At 46.0% G+C, this 13312-nt stretch overlaps 1 protein-coding gene across 3 annotated transcripts; it reads right to left on the bottom strand.

The window, feature by feature from the left end:
* Positions 1 to 291: 291 nt before the first annotated feature.
* LOC101730874 lies at positions 292 to 13078 on the bottom strand. Of its 3 annotated transcripts, none has more exons than XR_004222116.1 (9): positions 12136 to 13078; positions 8677 to 8739; positions 3754 to 3825; positions 3562 to 3647; positions 3420 to 3474; positions 3153 to 3318; positions 2206 to 2403; positions 1171 to 1549; positions 292 to 1119 (listed from the first exon to the last, which is right to left on the bottom strand). XR_004222116.1 is itself a non-coding variant. In XM_018089854.2 (8 exons), exons 1-8 carry the CDS (start codon positions 12163 to 12165, stop codon positions 1461 to 1463), a joined length of 759 nt encoding a protein of 252 aa, XP_017945343.2. In that variant the 5' UTR covers positions 12166 to 13078; the 3' UTR covers positions 292 to 1460. The 3 variants fall into 3 exon arrangements, 1 of the variants encoding a protein (XP_017945343.2); XR_004222115.1 differs by having other exon boundaries at positions 292 to 1170; positions 1382 to 1549; XM_018089854.2 differs by having other exon boundaries at positions 292 to 1549.
* Between the last annotated feature and the right edge of the window lie 234 nt (positions 13079 to 13312).

Here is a 13312-nt window from a genome sequence, read left to right as displayed (position 1 = left end):
TATAGGTGACTTACTCATAGAGAAATTCATCCTGGGTGTTAGAGCACTGTATCTAGGTGACTTACTCATAGAGAAATTCATCCTGGGTGTTAGAGCACTGTATCTAGGTGACTTACTCATAGAGAAATTCATCCTGGGTGTTAGAGCACTGTATATAGGTGACTTACTCATAGAGAAATCCATCCTGGGTGTTAGAGCACTGTATATAGGTGACATACTCAGAGGAATCCATCCTGGGTGTTAGAGCACTGTATCTAGGTGACATACTCATAGAGAAATCCAGAGCCCATAATGGGTGTTAGAGCACTGTATGTAGGTGACATACTCATATAGAAAGCCAGAGCCCATCCTGGGTGTTAGAGCACTCTATATAGGTGACATACTCATAGAGAAATCCAGAGTCCATCCTGGGTGTTAGAGCACTGTATATAGGTGACATACTCATATAGAAAGCCAGAGCCCATCCTGGGTGTTAGAGCACTGTATATACAGTAGGTGACCTACTCAAAGAGAAATCCAGAGTCCATCCTGGGTGTTAGAGCGCTGTATATAGGTGACCTACTCAAAGAGAAAGCCATCCTGGGTGTTAGAGCACTGTATCTAGGTGACCTACTCATAGAGAAATCCATCCTGGGTGTTAGAGCACTGTATCTAGGTGACCTACTCATAGAGAAATCCATCCTGGGTGTTAGAGCACTGTATCTAGGTGACCTACTCATAGAGAAATCCATCCTGGGTGTTAGAGCACTGTATCTAGGTGACCTACTCATAGAGAAATCCATCCTGGGTGTTAGAGCACTGTATCTAGGTGACATACTCATAGAGAAATCCATCCTGGGTGTTAGAGCACTGTATCTAGGTGACCTACTCATAGAGAAATCCATCCTGGGTGTTAGAGCACTGTATCTAGGTGACCTACTCATAGAGAAATCCATCCTGGGTGTTCGAGCACTGTATCTAGGTGACATACTCATAGAGAAATCCATCCTGGGTGTTAGAGCACTGTATCTAGGTGACCTACTCATAGAGAAATCCATCCTGGGTGTTAGAGCACTGTATCTAGGTGACCTACTCATAGAGAAATCCATCCTGGGTGTTAGAGCACTGTATCTAGGTGACCTACTCATAGAGAAATCCATCCTGGGTGTTAGAGCACTGTATCTAGGTGACCTACTCATAGAGAAATCCAGAGTCCATCCTGGGTGTTAGAGCACTGTATATAGGTGACCTACTCATAGAGAAATCCATCCTGGGTGTTAGAGCACTGTATCTAGGTGACCTACTCATAGAGAAATCCATCCTGGGTGTTAGAGCACTGTATCTAGGTGACATACTCATAGAGAAATCCATCCTGGGTGTTAGAGCACTGTATATAGGTGACCTACTCATAGAGAAATCCATCCTGGGTGTTAGAGCACTGTATATAGGTGACCTACTCATAGAGAAATCCATCCTGGGTGTTAGAGCACGTTGTGGATGAGTTTCTGCTCCTTGAGACCCTGTAGGGTTTGCGCGTGCAGTCGGGTCACTTCTCCCAGCTGCTCCCACACTGCAAAGAGAAAGAGAGGGAATCAGATCAGAGGCGTATGGGACTGGGGGGCAGAAAGGGCAAGGGCAATACACCGGGGGCAATAACCCCCTTTCCCAAAGTCCCCCCAATCAAAAAATTTCTGCTCCCAGGACTAGAGTGTAAGCTCTGTGAGCCAAAGCCACGTGTGATTGGTTTATAAACTTTCATTCTTTTGGTGCCATTTTTCCCAGCATGCCGCCTTATTATACGTGCCAAGCTGGACAGTATTGGGCCTCTATGGTTTTTTAAATTCCAAAACACGAGGAACCGCGGAGTTCCCAGCAGCCAATAGCACGCTGTATCTCCTTTTCTCTATGGGTGGGGATAGTAAACAGTAAAAGCATACCTCCCAACATTTCATTAAGAGAAAGAGGGACAAAAATATGTGGCGGGGGTAGTGCGGCAAAATTTTGTTGACCACGCCCCCACATGCCACACCCACTTTGCATGCTCCAGATGTGCCAGTATAATCACCAAATAAAAAGAATAAAGGACATATTAACTTCAAAGTATGACTACATTAAATTGATAAAGGGCATATTAACCCCAGACATGCCAGTAAAATTACTAAATAAATAATAAATAAAATAAATAATAAATAATACTGATAAAGGACATATCAACTATCCACACACCACTGGTAAATATCGTCGTCCCTTGAGGCTCGCGCAGCAGCAGTCGATGGAAGAACACGATGAGGGCCCCCGAGGAGAGGCAGGCTTCTGGGAGGGACAGCGAGCGAAGGTAAACAAAGTCAACAGCCAGCGGGTTCCGCGGGGGCGGAGTCACACAGGCTCTTACTGCATCCCACACCACGTGCCACACACCAACATCTGTAAGAGAGGCTCAGTGTGAGGCGCAGGGGGTTTTATATAAAGCAAATACAGACCCACTTATCTGGCCACCAATGTATTTACACGGCCCGTAAAAGTAAGTTGACCCCAGAAACCATATATTGTCAAAAATTACACATTCTAACAAATTCAAAATGGGTACTATGATTTTTTTATAAACTAAAGGGGTAGTTCCCCTTTAAATGAACTTTTAATACGATGTAGACACTGATATTCCAAGAGAATTTGCAATTGGTCTTTATTTTTTATGTTTTTTCCGGGGTTTTTTTTAGCAGTAACCAGGCAGTGGTTGAAATGAGAGATGGGACTATGAATAGGGGAGGGGCTACATAGAAAGATAAGGAATAAAAATAACAAAAATAATAAAATTGAAGCCTTAAATAATAGTTTTTGGCTGCCGGGGTCAGAGAAAAGACTACAGAAGGGCGAAAACGGTCTGTAGTTGGGAATCTGATTGGCTATTATCCCGGCTTCTGCTATAAAACCCAGTGGGTGAGCTTTAGCCAATAGGATAAACCCATGTAAGTGGGATTTTCTTCGAGCTCTTTGGGGTTAGTTCCCAGAATTCCTTGTGTTTTTCAGACATCCAATATTAGGTTAGAAGGCAGTAGAAGAGGGAGTGGTCTTTAAACTAGAACTTCCACATCTGTCGCCATTATGGCCGATTCCCGAAAGCCAAACCGACCAACATCCATGTTTGAAAAGGATCAGCAAAGACATGACTTTACCTTTAGTGTCCCACTCAGAAGTGGACTGAAGCGTGAGAGGTGTGTCCTTCAGCGGCCAATCACTCTCCTCTGTGCCAGTCAGACGCTGGTGATTGGACCTTACCCAGACAAATGGTCGGCCATACTTGGCGTAAGCGGCCAATAGGAAAAGAGTGCAGTGGGTTTCCTGTCCATTGAAAGGCAAGGGTAGAGAAGATGTAAGTGGGGGGAAAGTGGAAGGTTAGAGAAGGTCAGGAAATGGGTTCATAAAGCTTTTGTCTCTCTCACCGGGATCGCGATTTCCCTGTCACATGGGGAGGCGGGGGGAAGGTGAGGCGGGACCCTGAGACAGAAGAAAGCAAAGTCAAATCTATGGCCTGTAGCTTCCTATTGGACAAAACATCTATCTGCCCAAAATTCCTTGTTGTACCTGTATGGAACTTGCTCATCGCCCACCATAACTTGGCAGCTGGAGTCGGTGCTCAGAGAAGTAGAAGATGGAAGTGATGGGCAGCTCTGAAAGGCAACAAGATGGAGGTGAGGGGACAAGCAAGAAGGAGTTACAGAGAAGGGGATTTGGCGTTGCTATGGTAACAGTCACATAGCACCTCAGATTACTTACAAGATCTTCGTTCACCACAGTCAGGAGGATCTCCTCTCTCCCTCTGAGCCAGGGCTGAAAGTATCTGAAACCCTGTTTGCAATGGAAGAACCAAGTATTAGGGTGGATAAAGAGAAAGCTTCAGCATTTCATCCATTTCAAGTCTAGCGCCTCCATATGTCAAAGGGCAATTCTCCAGATACCAGCCATCATGATCATGGATGAGACCACCATAACGTAACATACAGATTGTGTCTGGCCATAAGAGAACTTTGTGAGGTTATCCACCTTAGGCTTAGAAGAACCTCAGTGTAGATCTTGTTAATCATAAAGCAGTAAATAAGTCCAAGGGCCACCTTGAGGTTATCCACCTTGTAAGGTTTAGAAGAACCTCAGTGTAGATCTTGTTAATCATAAAGCAGTAAATATTGGCTGGGGCCACTTTGAGGTTATCCACCTTGGAAGGCTTAGAAGAACCTCAATGTAGATCTTGTTAATGATTAAGCAGTAAATAACTCCAAGGGCCACTTTGAGGTTATCCACCTTGGAAGGTTTAGAAGAACCTCAGTGTAGATCTTGTTAATGATCAAGCAGTAAATATGGCCATGGGCCACCTGACGTTATCCACCTTGGAAGGTTTAGAAGAACCTCAGTGTAGATCTTGTTAATCATAAAGCAGCAAATATGGCCATGGGCCACCTTGAGGTTATCCACCTTGGAAGGTTTAGAAGAACCTCAGTGTAGATCTTGTTACTGATTAAGCCGTAAATAAGTCCAAGGGCCACCTTGAGGTTATCCACCTTGGAAGGTTTAGAAGAACCTCAGTGTAGATCTTGTTAATCATAAAGCAGTAAATATGGCCATGGGCCACCTTGGTTTTGGAGTGAGATGGGTGAGTAGGCCTTCATTAAGCCTGTATTAGTCAGATAACCCACTCTTCCTGACAGTGAGTAAATAAACTCTGAGGGTTGTACAGATGGAGAAGACTTTATTCGTGTTCACATTGGAAATGTTTTCTGAAATGACCATGGTTTCCCAACATATACAATTATTATACAGTATCTAGTAGAATTAAGTCTAAAACAACTGGACTTTTCTGAGTTTTTCTTGAAAACGTTTCACCACTCATCCGAGTGGCTTCTTCAGTTCAAATGACTGGTAGGGAATTCCCCGGTATTTAAACTCTTGATGGTAGTAGAGTCACAGACATCCAATCACAATGGTTCCATTGAACTTGTTCAGTTAGGTGTTAGCTGAAACTGACAGGTGTAAGAAGGTATGATCCAATCACAATGGTACCAAGATTCTCATTGATGAAGGTGTTAATCCTTCAAAGTACATGACTGGAAGTGTGAACTGTTGTGAAACTGCCGGGGTAAGGATGTCAACGCGCCATTGTATGTTGGTGACAAGCGGTGTCTCAGGCCCCCTCCTCTGTTCAGGGATGGTTTTTCCAGGTTGGCATAAATGGCCTCTTTCACACCTCTTTCAAACCATCTGTCCTCTCGGTCCAAAATATGCACGTTACTGTCCTCAAAAGAGTGACCTTTTTCTTTGAGGTGTAGATAGACCGCTGAGTCTTGTCCTGAGGAGTTTGCCCGCCTATGTTGGGACATTCTCTTACAGAGAGGTTGTTTTGTCTCCCCAATGTATATTGTGATTGGATGTCTGTGACTCTACTACCATCAAGAGTTTAAATACCGGGGAATTCCCTACCAGTCATTTGAACTGAAGAAGCCACTCGGATGAGTGGTGAAACGTTTTCAAGAAAAACTCAGAAAAGTCCAGTTGTTTTAGACTTAATTCTACTAGATACTGTATATCATGACCTGGATGAATGAGAATCTTCATAGACATATTGCTACTCAATTTGGGGAGAATACCCTAAAATTGGTACGGGAATATGAGAGGACGGCCAGAAAACTTGCGGATTACAGAAACCATCTTCGTTTTAACCTACGATGCCGATATCAGGGAATCACACCATGCAGCCTACGTCTGGGTTCTTCGGTTAAAGGTCACAGGGCCAAGGTGATCCTTCAGAAAGCCCAGAAACAACTGTTAAATGAACGGGTGAGGCAGACTAACTTCTCAATTGAGGTCCTGGTTCATAAATTTGATAATGCAAAACAGAGACTGACAGCAAAACTACCGGTGCTGACGTTGCAAAGAGTGGTTGAATTCACAGAGCGGGCGCAACTTGCACAACATGCCAAGGGCAAGGAGAGGCAAATAAACAAATTCACCAGTTTATTATCACGTACCAACAACACCCAGCGAACAGACAAATCAACAGGGAGGAAGGAAGATGAAAACAAGACATGCCAGAACATCAAGGATCTGTGGGTAAAGAATTTATCAGACAGGGAACTCACAGAACCAGAGAAGGATGTCTTAGCCAAGGGGCTGAACTTTGCAGTGGCCCCACGGTATGTACCAGTGGTAGACTTCATCACAGCCACAGAATCATCCATCCACAACAATAAGATACCAGTGGATGAGGCTGAAAACATCCGGTTAAAAGTATCAGCAGCCCTAGCTAATGCTAAAGCTCCCCCTTCCAATCTAAGTCTGCAAGAGAGGAGGGCTCTGACATCACTTGCCAAGGACTCAAGTGTCACCATCCTGCCAGCAGATAAAGGAAGGTGTACAGTGGTACTGAATACATCAGACTACCATGCCAAAGTGTCCACACTGCTCAACGATTCAGACACATATGAGCAACTCAAGAGAGATCCAACAAGCAACTACAAGAAGAAGGTTATAGACTGCTTGCAGCACCTTGAGAAGGAAAAGGTCATCAGTCCAGCTTTGTACCGTCGCCTTTACCCAGGCGAAGCCACTCCATGCCTATATGGACTCCCAAAAATACACAAAGAAGGAGCCCCTTTGAGGCCAATTGTCAGCAGCATTAACTGTGTGACTTATAACATTGCTAAATACGTGGCCAACATCTTAGCCCCCTTAGTTGGAAACACAGTACACCACATTCAGAACTCCATGGACTTTGTCAAAAAAGTGAAGGAGTTAAAGCTGGAGATCGATGATACAATGGTGTCCTATGACGTAACATCTCTGTTCACATGCATACCCACTGCCGAGGCAATTGATACAGTGAGGAAACGGCTGAAACAAGACACCACCCTCAGCAGCAGAACAAAGCTGACCCCAGAACAAGTTTGTTCCTTACTGGACCTATGTCTCAATACCACTTACTTCAAGCACAAGGAAGTTTTCTATAGACAAAAACATGGCTGTGCCATGGGTTCGCCTGTGTCTCCAATTGTAGCGAACCTTTACATGGAAGAAGTGGAAAAGAAAGCCCTGGACACCTTCAAGGGAACAACACCAAGTCATTGGTTCAGATATGTGGATGACACCTGGGTCAAAATTAAAGAACGCGAGGTTCCAGCCTTCACCAAACACATAAACTCGGTGGACAAAAACATCACGTTCACAAGGGAAGATCTGAAAGACAGCAAACTGGCTTTTTTGGACTGTGCTATAGTTATCAAAGAGGGGAGGGACCTGGATATTGAAGTATACAGGAAACCCACCCACACAGACCAGTACTTGCTGTTTGATTCCCACCACCCTTTGGAACATAAACTGGGTGTAATTAGGACTCTAAATCATCGGGCTGAAACTGTGGCATCCAATGCAGAGGCCAAGGAGAAAGAATATAAACATCTAAAAGGAGCTCTGAAAACTTGTGGGTACCCAGACTGGGCCTTCATCAAAACCAAATCAAAGACCAACAGAAAGACCAGACCTACAAACAGAAGGGAGGAACACAGCAGGCGAAACAACATAGTCATTCCATATGTTGCTGGAACATCAGAAAAACTTAGGAGAATTTTCAACAAACATCGCATTCCTGTGTTTTTCAAACCCAGCAACACCCTGAGACAGAAGCTGGTGCACCCGAAAGACCCAACACCCAAGCACATGAAAAGTAATGTGGTCTATGCTGTCCAGTGTAGTGAAGAGTGCTCAGACTTATACATTGGGGAGACAAAACAACCTCTCTGTAAGAGAATGTCCCAACATAGGCGGGCAAACTCCTCAGGACAAGACTCAGCGGTCTATCTACACCTCAAAGAAAAAGGTCACTCTTTGAGGACAGTAACGTGCATATTTTGGACCGAGAGGACAGATGGTTTGAAAGAGGTGTGAAAGAGGCCATTTATGCCAACCTGGAAAAACCATCCCTGAACAGAGGAGGGGGCCTGAGACACCGCTTGTCACCAACATACAATGGCGCGTTGACATCCTTACCCCGGCAGTTTCACAACAGTTCACACTTCCAGTCATGTACTTTGAAGGATTAACACCTTCATCAATGAGAATCTTGGTACCATTGTGATTGGATCATACCTTCTTACACCTGTCAGTTTCAGCTAACACCTAACTGAACAAGTTCAATGGAACCATTGTGATTGGATGTCTGTGACTCTACTACCATCAAGAGTTTAAATGCCGGGGAATTCCCTACCAGTCATTTGAACTGAAGAAGCCACTCGGATGAGTGGTGAAACGTTTTCAAGAAAAACTCAGAAAAGTCCAGTTGTTTTAGACTTAATTCTACTAGATACTGTATATCATGACCTGGATGAATGAGAATCTTCATAGACATACAATTATTATCTGTGATCCTATTAACAAGCATAGCACCACTTCCTCACATATCTGGGACCAAACCCTCTCCAAGTAGAACCATCCTTCCCAGGATGCCTAGCTCTCAGCTCCCGGACCCTACAGGCACAGAGCAGGAGAAAAGGCAAAGGCAGTGGCAACTCACACAAGGTCTTTTCTAAAGCCCACCGGGATGTGAAGTGTATTCGGCAGCCATTTTGGGGGGGAATCTAAAGCCAATCTGGGCCCGCAGTACTGTAATACAAGAACCCAAGCAGCACTGATAGGGGAGATGACTCCAAAACCCACCTGTAAAGAACCCAGAAGCGCCAAATCACTGAGGAACTGATCCAGTCGCTGCTTCTCTTCTTCCTAAGAGCGACAGTTAGGGAAAGTGTCATGTAATAAATCCACTTACATGAAGCAACCAAAAGTGTAACGTAACTGTAAATGATAAGGATATTAGCAGTCACTGAGGGGTTCTGTGCCCCCCATATAAAGGCACAAGGCTGCAGGCTGAGTTATACAGGGAACTCTGAGTATCACTCATGTATTATAAGGGATAATGTACCCCCTACTGTAAATGATAAGGATATTAGCAGTCACTGAGGGGTTCTGTGCCCCCCATATAAAGGCACAAGGCTGCAGGCTGAGTTATACAGGGAACTCTGAGTATCACTCATGTATTATAAGGGATAATGTACCCCCTACTGTAAATGATAAGGATATTAGCAGTCACTGAGGGGTTCTGTGCCCCCCATATAAAGGCACAAGGCTGCAGGCTGAGTTATACAGGGAACTCTGAGTATCACTCATGTATTATAAGGGATAATGTACCCCCTACTGTAAATGATAAGGATATTAGCAGTCACTGAGGGGTTCTGTGCCCCCCATATAAAGGCACAAGGCTGCAGGCTGAGTTATACAGGGAACTCTGAGTATCACTCATGTATTATAAGGGATAATGTACCCCCTACTGTAAATGATAAGGATATTAGCAGTCACTGAGGGGTTCTGTGCCCCCCATATAAAGGCACAAGGCTGCAGGCTGAGTTATACAGGGAACTCTGAGTATCACTCATGTATTATAAGGGATAATGTACCCCCTACTGTAAATGATAAGGATATTAGCAGTCACTGAGGGGTTCTGTGCCCCCCATATAAAGGCACAAGGCTGCAGGCTGAGTTATACAGGGAACTCTGAGTATCACTCATGTATTATAAGGGATAATGTACCCCCTACTGTAAATGATAAGGATATTAGCAGTCACTGAGGGGTTCTGTGCCCCCCATATAAAGGCACAAGGCTGCAGGCTGAGTTATACAGGGAACTCTGAGTATCACTCATGTATTATAAGGGATAATGTACCCCCTACTGTAAATGATAAGGATATTAGCAGTCACTGAGGGGTTCTGTGCCCCCCATATAAAGGCACAAGGCTGCAGGCTGAGTTATACAGGGAACTCTGAGTATCACTCATGTATTATAAGGGATAATGTACCCCCTACTGTAAATGATAAGGATATTAGCAGTCACTGAGGGGTTCTGTGCCCCCCATATAAAGGCACAAGGCTGCAGGCTGAGTTATACAGGGAACTCTGAGTATCACTCATGTATTATAAGGGATAATGTACCCCCTACTGTAAATGATAAGGATATTAGCAGTCACTGAGGGGTTCTGTGCCCCCCATATAAAGGCACAAGGCTGCAGGCTGAGTTATACAGGGAACTCTGAGTATCACTCATGTATTATAAGGGATAATGTACCCCCTACTGTAAATGATAAGGATATTAGCAGTCACTGAGGGGTTCTGTGCCCCCCATATAAAGGCACAAGGCTGCAGGCTGAGTTATACAGGGAACTCTGAGTATCACTCATGTATTATAAGGATAATGTACCCCCTACTGTAAATGATAAGGATATTAGCAGTCACTGAGGGGTTCTGTGCCCCCCATATAAAGGCACAAGGCTGCAGGCTGAGTTATACAGGGAACTCTGAGTATCACTCATGTATTATAAGGGATAATGTACCCCCTACTGTAAATGATAAGGATATTAGCAGTCACTGAGGGGTTCTGTGCCCATATAAAGGCACAAGGCTGCAGGCTGAGTTATACAGGGAACTCTGAGTATCACTCATGTATTATAAGGGATAATGTACCCCCTACTGTAAATGATAAGGATATTAGCAGTCACTGAGGGGTTCTGTGCCCCCCATATAAAGGCACAAGGCTGCAGGCTGAGTTATACAGGGAACTCTGAGTATCACTCATGTATTATAAGGGATAATGTACCCCCTACTGTAAATGATAAGGATATTAGCAGTCACTGAGGGGTTCTGTGCCCCCCATATAAAGGCACAAGGCTGCAGGCTGAGTTATACAGGGAACTCTGAGTATCACTCATGTATTATAAGGGATAATGTACCCCCTACTGTAAATGATAAGGATATTAGCAGTCACTGAGGGGTTCTGTGCCCCCCATATAAAGGCACAAGGCTGCAGGCTGAGTTATACAGGGAACTCTGAGTATCACTCATGTATTATAAGGGATAATGTACCCCCTACTGTAAATGATAAGGATATTAGCAGTCACTGAGGGGTTCTGTGCCCCCCATATAAAGGCACAAGGCTGCAGGCTGAGTTATACAGGGAACTCTGAGTATCACTCATGTATTATAAGGATAATGTACCCCCTACTGTAAATGATAAGGATATTAGCAGTCACTGAGGGGTTCTGTGCCCCCCATATAAAGGCACAAGGCTGCAGGCTGAGTTATACAGGGAACTCTGAGTATCACTCATGTATTATAAGGGATAATGTACCCCCTACTGTAAATGATAAGGATATTAGCAGTCACTGAAGGGTTCTGTGCCCATATAAAGGCACAAGGCTGCAGGCTGAGTTATACAGGGAACTCTGAGTATCACTCATGTATTATAAGGGATAATGTACCCCCTACTGTAAATGATAAGGATATTAGCAGTCACTGAGGGGTTCTGTGCCCCCCATATAAAGGCACAAGGCTGCAGGCTGAGTTATACAGGGAACTCTGAGTATCACTCATGTATTATAAGGATAATGTGCCCCCTACTGTATTTTTTTTGACGCATAAACAACATTTTCACAGCTTTTTCAATTTGGTGACAGACAGACCTGCGCACTTAGCGACACACTGAATCCCCCCCCCCCCCCCCAGTATGTTCCTCTGTATCGGCCCGACGGATTGGCTTTTACTCTGTTCATTGTGCTGGGTGTGCACCTGTAGAACCATAGGCTTCTCTTGGGTTGAAACCTCTGCTGGCTAAGAAAGCCGGACAGGGGGTGGGGGTGATGTCATGGGGGGCAATAAGGAGGCGGGCCATAACAGCAGGGTGGGGAGGAGGGGGGCTATGACATGGCTATTGGCCTGGTTTTCCTAATTAGAGAAACCAGGCAGGAGGTTTGGCCCGGGCAGCACTTCCGAAACCAGACAGGTGGCAACCCTAGGCTTCTCCCACATTCACATTTATAGCACCCCACTCTCACTGCAGCCCCCATTCAGCCACCTGTACCCCCCCACTTCTCCATCTTGGCATAAAGCATTTGCCCCAAGCTGGGGGGCAGTACCAGGATGTGACTGGGCGGAGCGCAGATGTCTATACTATATATTACTAAAAAAAGACCATGTATATTCTCCATTGCAAATAAAAATGGGAGCCAATGGAGGCTGGAGGGTTAGACAGACAGACAGAGACAGCCCAATACTCCATTAAGACAGACTCACCTGTGAGATGCTCATGGTGAATTTACTCATCGGGTTTCAGAAAATCCAGCAGATTCTAGAGGGGTTCTGTTATTGCCATTCTGCCTCTGGTACTGGGGGGGGGGGGGGTAAGATCCAAATCTGTAGGGCTGCACCTTCCTGTGCATCTGTCACCATCACTCGGGGCATCAAGAGTCGTCCCTGCAGCCTCCTGTCCCCTCTCCTATAGCCTCCCCTTCCCCTCAGCAGCACAGAATCCCCCCTATCAGCCTCCCCGTCCCCTTCCCCTCAGCAGCACAGAGTCTCCCCTATCAGCCTCCTCCCCTCCCAATGCCTCATCAGCCTCCCCGTCCCCTTCCCCTCAGCAGAACAGAGTCCCCCCTATCAGCCTCCTCCCCTCCCAATGCCTCATCAACCTCCCCGTCCCCTTCCCCTCAGTAGCACAGACTCTCCCCTATCAGCCTCCCCGTCCCCTCAGCATCAGCAGCACAGAGTCTCCCCTATCAGCCTCCTCCCCTCCCAATGCCTCATCAGCCTCCCCGTCCCCTTCCCCTCAGCAGAACAGAGTCCCCCCTATCAGCCTCCTCCCCTCCCAATGCCTCATCAACCTCCCCGTCCCCTTCCCCTCAGTAGCACAGACTCTCCCCTATCAGCCTCCCCGTCCCCTCAGCATCAGCAGCACAGAGTCTCCCCTATCAGCCTCCTCCCCTCCCAATGCCTCATTAACCTCCCCGTCCCCTTCCCCTCAGTAGCACAGACTCTCCCCTATCAGCCTCCCCGTCCCCTCAGCATCAGCAGCACAGAGTCTCCCCTATCAGCCTCCTCCCCTCCCAATGCCTCATCAGCCTCCCCGTCCCCTCAGCATCAGCAGCACAGACTCTCCCGTATGGCTCTGCTATCAGCCTCCTCCCCTCCCAATGCCTCATCAGCCTCCGCTGCAGCACAGACACTGCGGCTCCGCTGTTAGCCCTGCCTGTGCATGTACCACTCCCCCCACCATTTACTGCTCCATCATCATCTCCCTCTGCTGCCCCACACACACTGTTCCCTATGGTTCTCCCTGTAACGGATATCTATATGGATAGCAATAAGCCCCACGGGATCTCAGACACTGGGGGACATTTATGTAGTTTGCACAGCGCTAGTGACGAGCACATTTTCTCACCAGGAATGGAATCGCAGCAAAATTCCACATTTC

This window comes from Xenopus tropicalis, chromosome 3 (genome assembly GCF_000004195.4).
Source record: "Xenopus tropicalis strain Nigerian chromosome 3, UCB_Xtro_10.0, whole genome shotgun sequence".
In the NCBI taxonomy this organism is placed as follows: Eukaryota; Metazoa; Chordata; class Amphibia; order Anura; family Pipidae; genus Xenopus; species Xenopus tropicalis.
Note: the sequence above shows the minus strand (reverse complement) of the source record. Positions and strands in the feature narration are given on the sequence as shown.

Excerpts from the sequence above, each read along its gene's own strand:
- LOC101730874 (XM_018089854.2), bottom strand. The coding sequence starts at position 12,165 with ATGAGTAAATTCACCATGAGCATCTCACAG. Across the intron at positions 3,826-8,676 it reads CGCTTCTGGGTTCTTTACAG|GGTTTCAGATACTTTCAGCC; the intron begins GTGGGTTTTGGA and ends CATTGCAAACAG. Across the intron at positions 2,404-3,152 it reads TTCTGAGTGGGACACTAAAG|ATGTTGGTGTGTGGCACGTG; the intron begins GTAAAGTCATGT and ends CCTCTCTTACAG.